Source organism: Erigeron canadensis, chromosome 8 (assembly GCF_010389155.1).
Source record: "Erigeron canadensis isolate Cc75 chromosome 8, C_canadensis_v1, whole genome shotgun sequence".
In the NCBI taxonomy this organism is placed as follows: domain Eukaryota; kingdom Viridiplantae; phylum Streptophyta; class Magnoliopsida; order Asterales; family Asteraceae; genus Erigeron; species Erigeron canadensis.
The window spans coordinates 26,334,614-26,355,696 of NC_057768.1; the positions used below are offsets into that span (position 1 = coordinate 26,334,614).

General features: G+C 37.6%; 3 protein-coding genes across 3 annotated transcripts; all 3 read right to left on the reverse strand.

Moving 5' to 3' along the window:
• Positions 1–2,603: 2,603 nt before the first annotated feature.
• On the reverse strand, positions 2,604–6,611 carry LOC122610508 (putative disease resistance RPP13-like protein 1). The gene has a single exon (XM_043783493.1). It carries the CDS (start codon positions 6,609–6,611, stop codon positions 2,604–2,606), a length of 4,008 nt encoding a protein of 1,335 aa, XP_043639428.1.
• A 1,879-nt stretch (positions 6,612–8,490) lies between these two features.
• Positions 8,491–9,000, reverse strand: LOC122610509 (secreted RxLR effector protein 161-like). Its single transcript, XM_043783494.1, has one exon. It carries the CDS (start codon positions 8,998–9,000, stop codon positions 8,491–8,493), a length of 510 nt encoding a protein of 169 aa, XP_043639429.1.
• Positions 9,001–19,374: 10,374 nt separating this feature from the next.
• LOC122610511 (putative disease resistance protein RGA4) lies at positions 19,375–20,275 on the reverse strand. Its single transcript, XM_043783495.1, has 2 exons — positions 20,153–20,275; positions 19,375–20,013 (listed from the first exon to the last, which is right to left on the reverse strand). Exons 1-2 carry the CDS (start codon positions 20,273–20,275, stop codon positions 19,375–19,377), a joined length of 762 nt encoding a protein of 253 aa, XP_043639430.1.
• Positions 20,276–21,083: the final 808 nt, after the last annotated feature.

Genomic DNA, 21,083 nt, shown 5'->3' on the forward strand with positions numbered 1-21,083 from the left:
TCTGCGGCTAGCATTGTATCTACTACACCACAGCCTAAAATGAATTCCCCAATCCAACAAAAACACCTGAAAAAAAAAATCGCTTTTAGCCCTAGTCCAAGCCAATATTCCTACCAAAATAGCCTATAAATCTCATCAAATGAACTAAATATAGTGTTGACCAGAAAAGTCAACACTGCAAACAAGCTATAATACTCTTCAATACTCTTTTGCCAAAACATATCCAAGATACCATTACAGCAATAACAAAAAATATATATATCCATTTTATCACTAGCCCAAACCAACATCCTAGAAGTAGCATTACTCCAAGAAAATAGTTAATCTTTGACTTTCAAAAGTCAACTCTGACACCAACACTGCATTTTTTTTCAAAATGATACACATACTTAGAATACAAGCTGCAATCAAAAAATGAACTTTCCATAATAAGCATATCATCACCCAATCCAAATAAACCAAGTCTTGATTTTCCAAAATTGGGACATAACATCCTTATAGGCTTATAGCAGCACCAAGTAATACCCAGATAAGAAGGAACACAACCACATTGTAAATATTTTAGCCTCCTCATAGCAAAGAAACAACTGTCTATCGTTGGAACTCAATTATTAGAGCTTATGCTCAAACCCATCATTTTCTTGATGAGTTCACACTGTCTAAACAAATTCTAACTTCAAAAACAAAGCCTGATAATTTCACATTTGCTTGCAATTTATGTGCTTGTTCCAAAGGGCTTGATCTTGATGCTGTTAAGGTTGTGCACGGTCAAGTGGTTGTTTCTGATATGAGACTCGACACAATTTGTGGTAGTGAGTTAGCGTTGGCTTATTCCAAACTTGCCTGAATTGATGATGCGAAAATGGTGTTTGACAGGTTAAAACGAATGCAACTTGGACCTGTATAACACGATGATTTTGGGATATGGAAGTTATGGCTATTGGATGAAAGGGTTACATTTGTTTATAGTAACGAGAAGAATGGGGAATAAGCCTGATGGGTTGTTATTGGGTTTGACGTGTTCCAGCTTGCTGGAAATTGGCCAGGACATTCATGGGTAACGTTAGAGAAACGTGATCGATTCTAGTGCGCATGTAAGAAGTATGCTTATTAGTATGTACTCCGAGATGTAGCTGTATGCATTCCGTGTGTAAAGTATTTGATGGTTTATTGCAGCCTGATCTAGTAAGGAAAAAAGCCGGATTCTATACATATTGCTACTTTACTTCCTGTTACTACTTAACTGGTAGTTTTATCACCATGCATCGAGATTATGTCATTCGCCATAACCTAGACACAGAAATAATGGTATATTCTGCATTATAATAAAAATATTGTCTGGATAACCCAGACACAGTAATAGTGGTAGGCATGTATTCAAAATGCGGTTTCCTGGATTTGGGAATCAAGGTTTATGACAAGATGCAGCAAAGATTCATTGTCTCTTACAATACGATAATAGCAAGTCTTGGTTTGTATGCACATGCATCCTGGGCTTCTGAAGTGTTTAGGGAGCCAGGTTCTTGAAAATGGTTTGATACCTGATGATACTACTTTCTCTGCTCTACTATCTACTTGCGGTCATGGTGGCCTTGTTAAAGAAGGTTTTTAGGAGAATGAATGTTGATTTTGGCATCAAAGCAAAAACATAACACTTATTGGTATGGCTGGGGACTTGGAAGAGTCTTATAAACTTGTTGATTCTTTGGGAGGCAATGTGGATTCTGGCATCTGGGGTGCACTTCTTTCTTGCTGTGATGCAAGAAAGAGGTTATAAAAACAAGAGAATTCGTAAAAGCACCTATAAAGTTGTGAAAACAAGAGAACTAGAGGGAATAGCTGGATCGAGATATAACAAGTACTAAATCTTGTAGGATCTGGGAGCCATGGATTTAAGTTATGACAACAAATAGCCTACGACGTAGATGGCTCACGTGTCACCTAGAACAGGGTAACTAGCTTTGATGTCATATTATGGATTGGCTTGCCACAATGAAAGCTACGAGTATGAGATAAAAGGATACTCTAATTCGAATATTTTAACAGTTAAGGACGTGAAGTGCATAGATTTAAACCACCAGGTCTGGCAACAACAGATCTAACAAAGCCATTCTGACACCACTCTTTAACACACGGATGGCAGTCCCAATTCCCAACCAAACCAACTATATGAATGACAAAAAAGGAAAGTTACTGATACCAACATAGGAGCATTCATTCTTAATAAAAATACAGTGTGAATATACATTTGTACCAGAATTCATAAAGAGCTACTCAAGACAAATAACAATATCTGGTTGATGAGTCTCTGAATCTTTGAATCAATGACAAATAACAAAAACATAAATTTGCTGTTGACGACATGTATGTATCCAGCTGCAAAATTAACACAGTGTAATTTGTATTAATTGAAAGTCAACATATAAACTAAAAAATCATAATGTTTTTGCTTTACAGTGGTAATACGAAACATAATGTTTCTAAAGATTACGGCAAAATCAAATCATGTTATATTAGATGGATAGATAGATAGATAGATATAAAAAACAATGAATATATTGTTGGGAAAGGAGAGGGACGTTACCTTCATAATTGCTTGTTAATTATATGAAGACTTCGAGTTTGGGGATATGGGAGAGAAAGGGCCCATAGGATTTTCCTCTACTCGTCATCTTTTCTTTCAGTTCTTCATTTAGGCCATTTCTTATTTCCAGACTCAAAAGTGTAGGCAACAGAGTTTCTGGTAGATCTTTCAACCTTGGGCACATCCAAATGGAGAGATGTTGGAGGGAGGTGAGGTGTTGGAGTCCCTCTGATATTCTTTCCATTCTTTTAAAACATCCTAAACCAAGTGAAGTAAGAGATGATGATAATGAATGAGGAAGAAGTGAGGAGGTTGGGAAACTCTTGACATCTTCTTCTTCTTCTTCTGATTGATATCCGTTATATACACCCCATAGATTTAGTTGAACGAGCGAGGGGGGGAGCGGGCCCCATTCTGATATGGGCCTCTTCAACCTCCCTATATCTAAGGAATCCAAATTAGAAGGCCAAACCCCACTTCCAACAAGTGGAGGAGGACCATCCATACTTTTACACTCATAGATTCTTAGATGCTTTAACGACACTAGATCCTTCAAATCAGGGAATGACTCTATTCCCCCACAATATTCTATTTCCAAATTCACGAGCTTCCGAAGGAAACATGTAGCTTTCGTCATTGATATCAGATTTTCTGGCCCCATGGACCATATGCGTAAAACTTCAAGTGACTTGAGCTTCTTCCATCCTCCTTCTCCCCCTCCTGCTGGGAAGGAGGCAGATGTTACTGTTACTGACCCACAAGCATTGATTGTCAACTTTTGAATGGTATTGGCTGGACAGCTCAAATGCTCCAAATTCCGACAACCCTGGATGTCTAAGGTTTCAATGCTGTCAGGACAACTCAAATGCTTCAGCTTATCGCAAGACATTATCTTTAACATCCTAAGAGATGTTGGGAGGTTGCTCCTCTCCTCATCTTTCTCTCCTCCTCTTCCTATTCTCACCAATTTCTCACATTGAAATATATTCAACTGTTTTAAATTACCAAGAACCTCCTTACATGCATCTGCTTCTTCTGATCCCCACAAATTCTTTAGTCCATAACAACACTCGATGCTTAATTTTTCAAGAACCCCAAGATACTGTACAATGTCACCCCACACCTCTTCACTAAGTCCTGATATATTCGCCATTGTCATATTGGTTACTGATGAAGCTACACCAACCAGACTTTTCAGTACTCCATCATTACAATAGTTTATTTTCAGAACCCTCAAAGAAGGTAATGCTTCAAGTGAGACTTTAACCAAATTAGAACAACAACTTACATCAAGCTTTTCAAGGCATGGAAACACTATAACATCGGCATTCACCTCCCATCGTTCCATATGAGGACAATTATTTATGCGAAGCTCTTCAAGGCGTGGAAACACCGCATTGACTAACCATTCCTCCCATCGTCGCATATTACAAAACGATAGAATCTCAAGTGAAGGGAAAGCTGGAAATTCATTCCCGAATAACCCTGAACCTACCTCTTTCACATAATCCATGCTATCAATGAACAACTGCTTCAACGATGGCAGCTGCCCAAGTGGTGGCATAAACAAACAATTTCTACAGTTAGACAAAGAAACAACATTCAATTTGCAAAACGAGGAATCCCCAACCCATTTTGGAAACTTTGTGCCCCCATATGACACAACTCTAAGATTTTTCAAATTACTGCTATGAGGCTTAAGCACATCCAGGACCAGGATCTCTGTTTCAAGGCTTTGTTTTCGAGACCCATCAAAGTCATCACTCCATTCCATCACTAACTCACTAAGCTTCATTTGTGACAGGTTCAGCTTCCCTGCTTGATCAATGTTTTGCAATTTATCTAACCCATCAATGCAAACTTTGCGGCGAAGATTATTCAAGTTCCTTAGCCCGCTTGTTGGAAACTTGTTCTCTTCCCTAATACTTATCTTGGAGAGAGTTTGCAGGTTTTTCATCTCGCCAACACCTAACGACATGTTCTTCAAAAGAGGAGTGTCTCTGACATCAAAATGTCGTAGATTTTTAAGTTTCAGGAAGTTTTTGGGCAACTCATTCAGCTCCTCACAGCCAAACACAATCAATGTTTGCAAATTATAAAGATTGCAAACACTGTCGGGTAAATGTGTGATTGGAGTTAAGGATACATTAAGATAGCGCAGGTGTTTTAACCCACCAACACACTCTGGTATCTCGTCTATTTCTAACTTACTCAAGCAAAGAGCCCTTAACAATGGCATACTCGGAAGTAGGTCGACCAAAATTTGTTGGGATGGGTAGAATCTCTTCCATGAGTCATCTCTCGCCACAACTGGCACTACCAAAAATGTTCTTAAAGCATTAGGCTTTTCAATTGTCTTGAACTTTTTGAGAGATATTAATTCCTCACGGACAAAGGACATATGTCGGTACTTTTTCAAACCTAGCTTTTCATTTGTATTCTTCAAATTAACGTCTAACCTTGTAAAGAATTCTCCGGCAACCGATGTGGCCAACTCATTCATGAGGTCATGCATCACGAATAACGACTCGTCGTCAGGCACATGCTGAAAAAATGACCTTGACAATAACTCATCAAAGTATTCCTCACCCAAGCATTCCATTGACAAGCTAGATCTTGATCCAAGCAAAAACCCCTCCGCCATCCATAGGAGAATCAAGTCCTCCTTCTCAAACACGTAATCCTTAGGGAACAAGCATGAGTATGCAAATAAATGCTTGAGATGTGCAGAAAGATGAAGGTAGCTCAGTCGAAGAGCTGGAAGAATACCAGCATCATCTTCTAAACTCCATATCTCGCTTTCCAGCATCTCCTTCCATTTTTCTTCATTTTTTTTCTTGCTTCTCAACAAACTTCCAAGAGATTTTATAGCCAAAGGAAGAGCACCACATTTTCGCACGATGCCCTCACCATATGACCTGAGCTTTGGAAATGAAGTAAAGTTATTTGCACCCAGTGCATGCTGAGCAAGCAAAGACAACGCATCGCCGTCTGATAGCTTATTCAAATAGAACGGGTCATCACATCCCAACTGTTGGGTCAATTTTTCTGTTCGAGTTGTCATGATAATCTTACTTCCGGGGGCCACCGCATATAATGGAGGCACTAATGTATCCCAATCTTCAATCTTTTCGCTCCACACGTCATCCAAAACTAGCAGAAATCGTTTCCCAGAAAGTTTATTATTAAGCGCTTGTTGAAGCATATCTTGATTTTGGAATTTCTTCTCTTGATCACCGCCTACGGATTCATAGATAAGTTTGCTGATTTTGAAGCTATCAGAAAACTCATCTGAGACACAAACCCAGGCCTTGAGTTCAAAGTATTTCTCGACTTTTGGTTCGTTATACAAAAGTCTAGCCAGAGTGGTTTTGCCCATCCCACCCATACCAACAATGGGTACGATGCTAAAGTTGTATTGGTTAGCTGTTGCTTCATCATGATCAGGCAACAGCTTCTGGAGCAGAACGTCCTTTTCAGCATCACGTCCAACAATACCAGGTGTTAACAAAGAAGTCTGATAACTTCTGTTTTTATCTTGTGACGACCTTTTACCTTTGATAGTCAAACCAAGATCATCTTTTTCATCATACAGTTTTTGTAACTCGGTGGTAATTTCATTTAATTTTTTATAATGCACCTTGGTAGTTGATGATGGTGATGATGATGATGATGCAGTGCAACAAGTTGGGATTAGCTTTTTTACCTTGCTGGCTATGTTTCTTGGAGGTTCCTGATCATGAGTGAGCTCACAATGCATAGCAGCATCAGTTGCTAAAGCATCGAGTTCGTCGTCAATGTCATATGCCAAATGTCGGAGACGATTCAGCCAATGCTTCACGCTTTCGTCTTTTATTTCTCTCTCGGCAGCATCACTAAGAAGCTTGCTGATCTGGACCAAGGACGCGTTCCATTTCTTGAGCTCGGAATCAATTTCCTTGGAGCGATCAGCAAACTTGTTAGCGACTATAGAGGCTAGCTTCTCAAAAACAATTGGGAGCACGGCAGACAGAATGATTTCAGCCATAGTTATGTTGTTCTTGTTGTTGTATGTTTTAGAGTGAGATTGGAAACAGATTGATTGATGTGAATGAGAATAGTAAAGTTAAGTTTGTAATAATATATGGATGATTTCAGTGGTTCAACTTAACAAGACTCATTTGTTATGGTCAACTTTTTATTAGTAGTATATTATTACTATATATTCTTTTGCGCATTTCATGCTGCTAAAACGAGTTTTTAATGACCCATTGGACAAATGTAAATAGTAAATATACAAAATGTGGCAGACAACAATGATTCTACCCGTTTGTTTTGAGTAAAAAAAGAGTGAGAGCAAAAGAAAAAGACAAAATGTGGATGAACACGCACACAAAAAAAAAAAAAAAAGAAGAGGGGGGGCGTGCACATGCAGCTAGACCGAAAGAATCATTCAACGTTCGTTTATAGTGCAAGTCATTGCCATGACAAAAAGTACTTCAGTCTTTTGTTTCAAAAATGATAAAGATATTAATGGGTTTTTGAAGCTGCTGAAAGCAGGCAATGTCTCTGTATCTGAGATTATTTGATGTCAAGTGGCAATCTCACAAATTCATTTTAAAATGATAAAGTTATTCATATGGGTTTTTCTAACTTTTACTCTTCTGCTTCCTCTCTAGTATTTTGCTAGTTGGGTACAGTTTGGGGTTTAATATGAATTTGCTCCTTTTTTCCGTTTTAACAAAAATCACTCATTTGGGATAACAACTGATATAGATAAATTATATCTATGAGTTGTTTTATATTAATCCCTCCAAGTTGATACATTTTGCACATTCTTATGGGTTGTTTTAATATGACTGCCACATACATACCAGTATACAATGAATGCTATATATTACAGTATATTACAATAATATAGATGCATAACAAATGTTACTAATCGAACATGAAAATAAAAAGTTTAAGAGCTATATATACATATAGATGCAATCTGATCGAACATGAAAATGAAAAGTTTAAACCTGGATGGATGTTGATTCACTGAGATTCAGCGCGGGCCCAAAAGAGTAGAATTTGAAAGTGAATGTCGATCTGAATCTTCGAACTAACCACGTTGACAAGCCTGCCTAAGTGAGTGACATAATTAGTTTAGTAATTTCATAAAAAAGGTGAATTTCACATTACATACCAGCGCAATGCGGCGTTGATTAATAGAGTAAATATGATAAAATTGACACTCTAAATTTGATACTTGAATTAATAAACGAGATGCCTTTATACAGGCTTACAAGAGAACGTGCATCAAAACTACCTAACTGATAAAAGAGATAAAATAGGCTAGCAGAAAGCCACTACTCTAGACTCAATCAAATACTCTAGACTCAACGTACCACGACTTATTCAATAGATAATAACTAGAAAATAGGAACTGTGCACATCATGTGCATGACACTTTCTTCATAAAATCTTAAACGTGTACTAAATAAATAACCACTTGTACTCTATGCTTGTTTACTTGTTCCATCAATCCCTCCCTCAAACTTGACTGAATTGATTTTATCAAGTTTGCTCTTTAACGAACACAAGCCCATCTTCTCTCTTAACTTGATAAACTGATCTTTGCTAATTGGTTTAGTTAACATATCTGTCACCTGCTCATTTGTTCCACAATGTTCCAAAGTGATTGTGCCATCCTTAACAAGGTCTCGTAGGAAATGAAACCTTACTCCAATGTGTTTGCACCTTCCATGAAAAACAGGGTTTTTTGACAACTTAATGGTTGACGTGTTGTCACATTTAATTACTATGCAATCTGTTAAACCCATGCCCATTTCTTCAAACATTTCCTTAACCCATATAGCTTCACAAGCACACATGGCCGCTGCTACATACTTTGCTTCTGTTGAAGATAGAGCAACAACATCTTATTTCTTTGATGACCAAGCAAACGCACCACCATTCCATATAAAAACATAGCCCGACGTGCTCTTTCTGCTATCGACATCTCCAGCGAAATCACTGTCAGTATAGACCTCCAGTTTCTTTTCTCCTCCACGATCATACCAAATGCCCAAATCTGTAGTTCCCTTCAAATATCTTATAATCCTTTTTGCTGCTGCATAGTGACTTTCTGTGGGAGCAGCGCTGAATGGACTCACCATGTTTACCGCAAATTGTATGTCGGGTCGAGTTACAGTGACATACATTAGGCTCCCTACCACTTGTTTGAAACGAGTAACATCTACCCTTCCACTTTCATCGTCTGCAGTAAGTTTGATTCCCGGAACCATCGGGTTTTGAATTGGGTTACACTCCTCGAGATCAAACCTTTTCAAAACTTCATTAACATATTTATGCTGTGAAATGTGGATTCCACGAGAAGTTTGAAAAACCTCAATACCCAGAAAATAGCGCATCTTCCCTAAATCTGTCATTTCGAACTCGCTCATCAGACTTCTTGAACTCAACTAACATCTCATTATCTCCTGTGTAGATAAGATTATCATCTACATAAACATTGATAAATAAAATATTACCTCGATCATTCTTTTTCAAGAATAAGGTGTGTTCGCTGCTACTCCTTGTAAAACCTTCCTTGATAAAATATGATTCAATGCGACTAAACGAGGCTCCACTCGTGGAGCCTGTTTTAACCCATAAAGAGCCTTCTTGAATTTATACACTTTGTCTTCTTCATTCTTTATCACATATTCTTCGGGTTGATAAACGTATACATCTTCATCAAGTGTACCATGTAAGAACGCTGATTTGACGTCCATCTGGTACAAATTCCAGCCTCTTTGTGCAGCAACAGCAACCATCATTCGTATCGTATCCATTCTTGCTACCGGAGCATAAACTTCTGTGTAATCAACTCCGTGCTCTTGAAAACATCCCTTGGCGACGAGACGGGCCTTATACTTCTCTATCTCTCCTTTCTCATTAACTTTGGTCTTGTATACCCACTTAACTCCAATACATTTGGTCCGAGGTGGTAGCACCACAAGACTCCATGTTTGGTTTTTGTGAATTGCTTCAATCTCTGCATCCATTGCACGTCTCCAGTGTTCATGCGTGCATGCCTCTTCATACGTATCAGGATCTTGGACAATTATAGTGGCTTCAACAGAATTTATCTCTTCTTCGCCTGTGACATAGTCGCTAAGATGTTGTGGAGGTCGTCTTTGTCGACCCTCCCTTACTCCTGCAGCATGACTAGATTCACCAACATTAGTCAAATTGGGTAAATTAGTTCATTTGCTACCTCGTTATCGCCACCGTTTATGCCTTCTTCATCGCCACTGTTCAAATCCTCGTCATCACTAGTTTGCCATCCATCTTGACCTTCATTCTTATCTCCCCACATCAACTCAAAAGCATCCTGCACACTGGGCTCTTTCTTCCATTCCCATTCCTTGCATTCTTCAAAAATGACATCTCTACTAACAATGATCTCCATTGTTTTTGGATTTAGAAGTCGATATGCCTTGGATTCATCACTTATGCCCATGAGAATACAAGTAATACTCTTATCATCCAACTTAGTTCTTTTCTCCTTTGGAACATGTACATGAGCAATACAACCCCAAACCCGAAAGTAATCAACAAGAGGTTTAGTTCCAGACCATACCTCCTGGGGTGTCACATCTGATAAGGCTTTAGTTGGACTTCTATTCAAGACATGGTACGTCCAAGTGGCAGCCTCGTCCCAAAATATCTTCGGCATATTCTTGGCGACGAGCATAGTGACTATCATGTTCATTACGCTCCTGTTCTTGCGCTCCACCACACCATTTTGTTGCGGTGTGAAACTAGTAGTCAACTGTCTCCGTATACCATTTTCTGCACAGAAGTTAGAAAACGATTTGGAGAGAAATTCTCCTCCTCTATCTGTACGTAGACACTTAATCATCTTACCTGTTTGTACCTCTACCCTCTTCTTGAAAAGCTTAAAACATTCGAATGCCTCAGATTTCTCAACAAGCAAATATAACCACCCTTTTCTTGAAAAATCATCAATAAAGCTTAAGATATACCTCTTTCCAGAGTTCGATGTGGGAGAGATTGGACCGCAAATGTCCGAATGAATAAGCTCAAGCTTGTCTTTTGCTCGCCACTGACTTCGCTTTGGAATCGCCTCTTTGTGTTGTTTTCCAAAACAACAGTGTGTGCATACATTATTCTCAATCTTGAGTTTTGGAATGCCCACTACCATTTCCTTATTCTGCATCTTCTCAAAACTAGTTTTGCTTAAATGACCATATCTCATATGCCATATGTTGTATGTATCCTCAATATACATACATCTTTCTTCACATGCACCCTCACCATTTTTGCTGTCTTCGGCTATGGGAAATAAACTATTCTTGGTCATTTTACTTTGAATGATGAGGCCACGATTGGGATGAAATATCTTGCACCAATCAGACTGAATTAAGAAGGATAACCCTTTCTGCTGTAATTGACCAATGCTTAAAAGGTTATTCTTCAAATCAGGAATATAGTACACTTCTTGTATGACATAAACACTTCCATTCCATGTGATCTTCACACTACCCTTTCCTTGAACATTTAATTTTGTATTATTTCCAAGCTTGACTGTGTGTGTAACAGTATCATCGAAACTTGAAAATTTCTCCCTAATTCCGCACATATGGTTCGAGCAACCCGAATCAAGAAACCATAAATTGCTTCGTTTTTCTCCATTGGCCTGTACCATGAATGTTGTCTCTTCTTTCATTCCCTGAACATCTTCTTCATCACCTTCCGAATCGATAACAGCCATCAGCATCATTTCTTCATCATCGTCACCTTCCACATAATTTGTCTCCTTCCATTGTGGACACTCATACTGAAAATGTCCTAGCTTATGACACTTGTAACATTCTACAGTTTCTTTGTTGTAGGACAATCTACCTCTACCACGTCCCCGACCTCTATAACCACCTGGTCCACCTCGGCCTCTTCCACGACCACGGCTACTGGAGAATTCTTCAACTTTCAGCGCTTGTTCTTCGTCCCTTTCAGCCCTTTTAAACTTTTTCTCATGGACTGACAGCGTACTCTCCAACTCATCCACAGTCATTTTTTCAACATCGTTGGATTCTTCGATTGACACCACCACATATAAGAACTTTTCGCTCAAAGTCCTTAGTATCTTTTCAACAATTTTAACATCTGCCATTGTTTCTCCGTTGCTCCACATCTGATTTGCAACTGACAATACTCTACCAAAATAATCTACTATCGTCTCATTCATCTTCATTTCCAGAATTTCAAAGTCTCTTCGCAGCCTTTGAAGATTGGACCTCTTAACTCGTTCACTACCAGCAAATCTCTTCTTCATGCTAAATAGCCTGTGAAGAACTTCTATCCAGGATTTGTTCAAACGTTATTCTATCAATGGATTGATAGAGATAATGTTTCACATTCAAATCCTGTGCTCTTAATTCTTCAAGTTTCTTTCTCTGGTTGTCATTCACAGCAACTCCGGTTTCTGGCTCTCGAATGCCTGGCTCGATCAAGTGCCATAACTTTTTTGCTCTAAGCAAATTCTCCATTATTTCACTCTAATGTTCATAGTGACCATCAAACAATGGCACCTTCAATTTTTCTTCACTCATTTTGTTTGTTTTCTCTCACTGTTTCTCACTCAAGGATCAAAAGCAGAGCTCTGATACCAATTTAATAGAGTAAATATGATAAAATTGACACTCTAAATTTGATACTTGAATTAAAAAACGAGATGCCTTTATATAGGCTTACAAGAGAACATGCATCAAAACTACCTAACTGATAAAAGAGATAAAAATAGGCTAGCATAAAGCCACTACTATAGACTCAACGTACCACGACTTATTCAATAGATAATAACTAGAAAATAGGAACTGTGCACATCATGTACATGACACTTTCTTCATAAAATCTTAAACGTGTACTAAATAAATAACCACTTGTACTCTATGATTGTTTACTTGTTCCATCATTGATATGGTGGGCTGATAAGTCATAGAAGGTGATAAGTCATATAGTGTGATAGCCAAATGCCTTAGCCGGACGGGCTCCGTACTCGGAATTTTTATAATTTATCAATATATGATTTTTGAGATAAAAGATTTTAAATAAATTAGAGGAATAAAATATTTACGAAGGAGAGAGAAAAATAAAAAATGAGTGGCTGAGATTTGAGGAGAGAAAAAATATGAGTGGTTAAGATTTAAGGGTATTAGGTAGAGATGTTTAAATTAGTTAATAAAGAAGGAGGGTAATTTAAATAGTTCAAATCATCTTTTGAGATTTAAAAAAAAAAAAGCAAAATGCTTTATAAGATAATATAGATATAGATATAGATTAGTTTACTTTCCACGTAGGCGCCAAATATCATCAATTATTATATTGGGTTGGCCAGTGGTATCTTTTAAATGCACTATGTGGGCCTCGAATGTGAGTTTTTCCCAAGGTCTCGGGTTCGAGTATTGGGTTTCTCATCTCTAAGATATTTCCCATGAGAAGGGTCCAGCACGTCCGAATCGAAACTAACTTTACAAAAAAAAAAAATATGGTGTCATAAATTAGAAAGAAAAAAAATTGTGTTCATCAATTTGTTGGTGAAAAAAAATGTATTTATCAACGTCTCTCATTTTCGTAGGACGACTGCAAATAAACACAGGATGGTGAGAATTAATATTCATTTAACTACTCCCCTTGGGTGTAAAGAAATGGTATCACTACTATATTGTATAATGTAAATCAATATCAGACAGTAACATCTCTGCCCACAAACTGTTTGATGAAATGCCTCACACAAACGGTCCATCTTTGGAACTCCATTATTAGAGCTTATGCTCAAACTCATCATTTTCTTGATGGGTTTTCACTGTTCAAACAAATGTTAACTTAAGAGGTAAAGCCTAATAGTTTTGCATTTTAGGTGCTTGTTCCGAAAGACTTGATCTTGATGCTCTTGTTGTGCACGGTCAAGTGATTGTTTCTTATATGGGACAGGACTCGAATTGTGGTGTTTTGATAGGTTAACGAACGCGACTTGGTATTGTATAATACGAAGATTTTGGGATATGGAAGTTGTGGGTATTGGCTGAAACAGTCGTTTATAGTAATGAGTAGAATGGGAACCAGCTTGATGAGTGTACCGTGGTAGGGTTGTTATCGGGTTTGACATATTCTAGCTTGCTGGAAATTTGCCAGGAAATTCATTAGTATTGTTTGAGAAACGGGATTGATTTTAATGCGCATGTAAGTAGTATGCCTGTTAGTATGTACTCAAGATGTAGTTGTCTGCATTCGGGGTGTTTTGTATTTGGTGGTTTATTAACCTGGTCTGCATTGATATCGTAAGACGTTGGTTTCTTTCAGGAAAATGAAAGAAAGCCGGATTCCATACTTACTGTTACTTTACTTGCTGTTACCGCACAACTGGTAGTTTTGTCACCAATCATTGAGATAGATGGTTATGACATTCGCCATAACCTAGACACAGAACATGTATTCAAAATGCGGTTTCTTGGAGTAGGGGATCAAGGTTTTTGAGCTGGTGTAGAAGATAAACATTGTTTCTTACAATTTAAATAATAGAAAGTCTTGGTTTATACGGACATGCATTCTTGGGACTAGCTGGATCGAGATACAACAAGTACTAAATCCTACAAGCATAGATGCACCACATATCACCTAGAACAGGGTAACTAGCTTTGATGTCATATTATTGATTGGTTTGTCACAATAAAAGATATAAGTATGTGATTACATGCATGTGATAGGAGGGTAGTCAAGTATCTTAAAAGTTACGGATATAGAAGTGCATATATCTATAAAACACCTATTAATATGTGAAGGATAAGCTCTAATACTTGTTAGTTTCTCTGCACATAGATTTGAACTACAACCGTTTCCAGAAACCCATACTGAGTTTTGGGTCGGGCCAACTGTTAAACACATCGATGGTGGTCCCAATTCCTGGTTTTTGACCAAAAATAAAATATAGTTTGGACAAACATATATAATAAAATTCATGAGAGGAGCTATTCAAGTGGGAGATACATAATAGAATTTAAAAGTAGAAACCTGCAATCCTTGAAGCAATGACAAAAAAGAAACATAAACTTGCTGTTGAGATGTATGTATCCAACTGCAAAAAATTAACACAATATAATTTATATATTAATTATAAGTCAAACTCAAAATCATTTTAATTTCTATCATCGGAATTAATGAGAAGATATCTCTGACTTGAATTAACAAGATCTAAAATAAAAATCATTATGTTTTGGATTTACAACGGTAAATCTCAACAAAAACAAGCTTGGTTTATAAAAAATAATAGAGTGTTGAGTGGCCAATAAGAGGGACGTTACCTTTATAATTTCTCATAGTATATAGACTCTGGGGATATGGGAGAGCAGGGGCCAATAAGAACCTCTTTTACTCATCATCTTTTCTTTTAGTTCTTCATTATAGCAATTGACTATTCTCAAACTCAAAAGTGAAGGCAACAACGCTTGATGTGTCATATTTTATACCATTTTCCACGTGACTTTAGAACCAATTATTCGTCATTTTGATAGTTTTATATCCAACTTTCGATGATTTGAAGGTGTGTTGAGTGTTTTCAGGTTGGAAATTGATTAGACGAATGAATTGGTCGATTTTGATGAGTTAAGGAAGAAACGGGAGAAAGATTCGGGTGAAATCGAGCGAAAGACGAAGAAAACGAATTCTGGAAATTGTAACTGCCGTTAGCCCAGTAACGGCCGTTACATAGGTGGTTTGTGGTTTCTCCTGTAACTGGCAGTTAAAGAACTAACGGCCGTTAGAAATCAACTAAATACTAACGGCCGTTACCCCAGTAACCCCCGTTAGACCTCAAGTATAATACTAACGGCCGTTAGCCCACTAACGGCCGTTACACGCGTGTTTTGTACAAAGGACTAGTTAGGGTTCTGCACTTTTGGACGAGGGGATAACACAATTTTGATGATTTTCTCATACTTAGGAATACTTTGGAGCAACCAAGTGATTAGGGTTTCGATCATTTTCAGCTTTTGATTGTAATCATCATTGCTACCGGATTATCATCATTCATTTGGTATAATATGATTTCCTCTCTATTTGTTTGTTCTTGCATTTCTAATATGAATAGCTAAATCTTTAGCACCCGCTTGGGCAGTAAGCATGTCATAGGGTCGAATTGATGTTGCTTGTGAATGTTGAACAAGGTTTATATGTTCAATCGAAGATCCACATTTATTTGGATTTAAATATTGTTTTCAACTTTTATATTAATTGATTGATAATTGTAATTAGAAGTTCGGGAGAAATCTATGTCATTGTCAATTGATTTATGAAATGGTTAATCGGTCTATAATTAACCTGAAATCGTTGGAGTTGGGGAGAAATCAACGATAAAGATTAAAAACAATTAAATTCATTTTGAATGTGTAAACGTCTATGATAGAGGGATCTGATTAGGCGAATAAGCAGTTCGGGAGAAAGCTTTCAAAAGATTAAATCATAAAATCAACTCAGGAATTTAATGCTTAACTGTTTAGAGGAGAAATTAAGTGCGGGAGCAATAATTATCTTTTGAGTAGTTAAAGTTTCAAGTATAACGGGAGTTCATCTTGTCTACTTTTTGAGTCGTTCAACAAATGCAAGTAATATTTAGACCCGATGATTGACATGTGAGCTGACCCAAGTAGGTGTTCCTTTTAAATTTGTGTTGAGATTCACCAATCAAATATTCTTTTGCGATTAATCCTACGGGATTACTGACTTTTCTCACTAACTTTGCAACGTGACAATTCGGTCACAAAACCCCCCTTTTATCTGAATCATTTTACTGTGACAATTGCTTATTAAGTCCTTGTGTTCGACCTCGGTTTACCAAGTCAACTATATTGCATACAAACGGGTTCACTGCCCGCAAGTGTGTAGTAGTCAGTAGCTAGGTATTTCGTGTTCATAAATTTAAGACTAGAAAAAACACATCAACGCTTCGGGTAGATCTTTCAACTTTGGGCAATCTTCAATGAAGAGATGTTGGAGGGAGGTGAGGAGTTGGAGTCCCTCCGATGATAATTTTTCCATTCTCTTAAAATCCCATAGTTCAAGTGATGTAAGATATGATAGATATGATGATAGTGAATAAGGAATTAGAAGTGAGGAAGTTGGGAAACTCTTGACGTCTTCTTTTTCTTCTTCTGCTGATGATGATGATCCAAATCCACCCCATAGATTTAGTTCAACGAGTGAGGTTGGGAGTGGGCCCCATTCTGATATGGGTCTCTTCAACTTCCCTATACTTAAGGAATCCAATTTGGGAGGCCAAATTGGACTTACACCACTGCTCCTAAGAGGAAGAGGAGGAGGACCATCCATACTTGGACAATTGCAAATTGTGAGATCCTTTAATGACACAAGATTCGGCAAATCAGGGAATGACTCTATTCTCCCACAATGTCCTATTTCCAACTTTATGAGCCGAATGAAACTTGTTGTATATTTCGTTACTGAGTTAAGATTTTCCCAATTACGTATGCGTAGAAGTTCAAGAATTGGCATGGTGGTTGTGGTGTTGTTGAACATTATTAACCTCTTTTTTTCCATCTCCTTCTCCAATTCTGAGTTACATTCCCTTATATCAAGTGACTCAAGCTTCTGTCATCCCCCTCCTCCTCCTTCTGTTGGGAAAGAGACAAGTGTAATTGACCTACAATCACTTATTCTCAACTTTTGAATATTGTTGGTTGGACAACTCAAATGATCTAAATCCTCACAACCATCAATCTCCAAGGTTTCAATGCTCTTTAGACAACTCAGATACTTCAGATTCTTACAATCACATATTGTTAACATCTTGAGAGATGTTGGGAGGTTGCCCCCTTCCTCCTCCTCCACCTCTTTCTCTCTTCCTCCGATTCTTACCAATATCTCACACCGATTTATATACAATTTTTTTAAATTGACAAGAATCTCCTTACATGTCTCTCCTTCTTTTGATTCCCACAAGTTCCTTATTTGTTTACATCCCCAAAAACTTAAATCTTCAACGGCACCAAGATATTGTACAACACCGCCCCACACCTCATCACTAAGTCCTGATATACCCGATATACTCAACTTGTTGACTAATGAAGCTACACCAACCAGGCTTTTCAATACACCATTACCACATTTGCTTATTTATAGATCCCTCAATGAAGGTAATGCTTCAAGTGAGACTTTAACCAATTTAGGACACCGCCTTACAACAAGCTCTTGAAGGCATGAAAACACTATAACCCCGACATTGGTTGACCACACCTCCCATCGTGCCATTCTAGGATAGTATTGTATATGAAGCTCTTTAAGGCATGGAAACACTGTAAAACCCGACACATTCACCGACCATACCTCCCACCGTGGCATACTATTCAATCTTAGAATCTCAAGTGAAGGGAATGTTGCACCACCATTCCCCAAAAACTCTAAACTAACCTCTTTCACATCATCCATGCTTTCAATAGACAACTTCTTCAGTGATGGTAGTTTCCCAAGTGGTGGCAGAAACGCACAGTTTCTACATTTATACATACGAACAACTGTCAATTTACAAAATGAGGATTCCCCAACCCACTTTGGAAACTTTATACCCCCATATGACACAACTTTTAGTTTTTTCAAATCATGACTATGAGGCATAAGCACATCCAAGACTTCCGTTTCAAGTTTTTGCTTTCCAGACCCGTCAAACACATCACTCCATTCCATCACTAACTCACTAAGCTTCATTTGTGACAAGTTTGCACCCCGTGCTTGATCAATGTTTTGCAATTTTTCTAGCCCATTGGCAAACTCTCCTGCGAAGATTCTTCAAGTTCTTTAGCCCGCTTATTGGAAACTCGTGTTCTCCCCCAATACTGATCTTGGAGAGAGTTTGTAGGTTTTTCATCTCGCCAACACCTAATGGCAAGTTCTTCAAAAGCGGGGTGTCCCTAATGTCAAAATGTCGTAAATTTCTTAGTATCAAGAAGTTGTGAGGCAACTCCTTCAACTCCTCACAGCCAAACACGATCAATGTTTGTAAGTTATAAAGATTACAAACATTATCTGGTAAATGTGTGATTCGAGTTTGAGATAAATTAAGATACCGCAGGTGCTTCAAACCACCAACGGACTCTGGTAACTCGTCTATCTCTAAATTACTCAAGCAAAGAGCCCTTAACAACGGTAACCTGGGAAGTAGGTGAACCAAAATCTTATGGGATTGGTAGAATCTCTCCCACGAGCCATCTCTCACCACAACTGGCACTGCCAAAACCGTTCTCAAACTATTAGCTCTTTCAATTGCCTTGAACTTTTTGAGAGTCATAAATTTCTCACGAACAAAGGACATGTGTCGGTACTTTGTTGAACTATGGCACGTCTTGAATTTTATTTTTCATTTCAATGTCTAACCTTATAAAAAACTCTCCGGCAACAGATTTAGCCAAATCATTCATCAGGTCATGCATCACGAAGAACGATTCATCGTTAGGCACATGCTGAAAAAATGACCTTGAAATCAACTCATCAAAGTATTCCTCACCCAAGTATTCCATTGACTTACTAGTACATGATTTAAGCAAAAACCCCTCCGCCATCCATAATAGAATCAAGTCCTCCTTGTCAAACACGTAATCCTTAGGGAATTAGCATCAGTAAGCAAATAATTGCTTCAAATAGGGAGAAAGATCAAGGTAGCTCAGTCGAAGAGCGGGAAGGATACCACCATCATCTTTTAAACTCCATATCTCACTTTCTAGCAAGTCCTTCTATTTTTCTTCATTTATTTTTGTCCTCAATAAACTTCCAAGTGATTTTAAAGCCAAAGGCAATCCATCACATTTTTGCATGATGCCCTCACCATATAATCTGAGTGTTGGATAGGAATCAAAGTTAGTTGCAACCAGTGCATGCTGAGCAAACAAAGACAAAGCATCTTCAGGTGACAACTTATTCAGATGGTATGGATTATCGTTTCCTAACTGTTGGATCAGTTTTTCCTTTCTAGTTGTGATGATAATCTTACTTCCGGGAGCCACTGCATGAAATGGAGGCACTAAGGTATCCCAATCTTCAACCTTTTCGCTCCACACGTCATCCAAAACTAGTAGAAATCGTTTCCCTGTAAGTTGATCTCTAAGAGCTTCTTGAAGCAAATTTAGATCTGTGAATTTCTTCTCTTTCTTTTCTTCACTTGCTGTAGCTTCAAAGATAACTTTGCTTATATTGAAGCAATCAAAATAATGTGAGATACAAACCCAAGCCTTGAGTTCAAAGTGTTGGTTGACCTTTGGCTCGTTATATAAAAGTCTAGCAAGAGTGGTTTTTCCGATCCCACCCATACCCACAATGGGCACGATGCTAAAGTTTTTTTGATTAACTGTTGGTTCTTGATCAGCTAACAACTTCTGGAGCAGAATATTCTTTTCAGCATCACGTCCAACATTACCAAGGGATAATAAAGAGGTCTGGTAATTTCTATTGTTTATATCTTGTGACAACCTTTTATCTTTCACAGTCAAACCAAGATTAACTTTTTCATCATACAGTTCTCCATTTTTTGAGCTCTGTATGAATTTCCTTGGAGCGATCAGCAAACTTGTTCATAGCTGCAGAAGCCAGCTTCTCAAAAACGACAGGGAGCAACACAGAAAGAACTATTTCAACCATTCTTTTGTGAAAGCTAACAAAATTTACTAATTTAGGATGTTGTGGAAAGAAAAGAATGATTGATCTGATTGAAGTCTTTGTTTGCAGTCGACATTTCAATTCAATTATTGTTTCAAATTTGAAGATAACAAAATTGTGAATGACAACTGTCAGTGGTCAATCATTTTAGCCTAGCCATTCTTTAAAATACTTATAAACTGGTCCCTAAACCCATCCCATAAGTCTTTCTTACAAAAGTGCATACACAAACGTAGTTTAAATAAGGCTGTAACAAATATTTGAACCATTTTCAATATCGATTAATTGATTACTTCTGCATATCAAGAGTGAAACATCTGTGTTTACAGTTATTATAAGAATAAAAAGATTAATTGATCAATGTCATTGAACCGATCAAAAATAAAACTAATTACCACTAATTAGCCAGGGTAAGTCGAGTATCGTATCCACAGGGAATCAAGGAAAAGTGTTAAACAATTCTATAAAATTAATTAAACTAGACATGAACTTAAAATCGATTGATTGATTAATTTGTTTGATTAAAACTAAAATTGAGCATAAACTTAACAAAATATTTCAATTAACAAAGTAGATCATTCTCATGCTCTCAATTATGCTTTCAAATATGTAACCTAACTTATATTCGTTGGAAATCACATAGACATGATTCGTTATAATGTTTGGAATGAATGAATTTAAGAACTAAAGTAATCGGTTGTAATGATTCACGATAATGAAAAACCGAGGAATTGACACAACTAGATTTTCAATTCATTAAAATAGAATTACAAGTTCATGAGAGATTCTT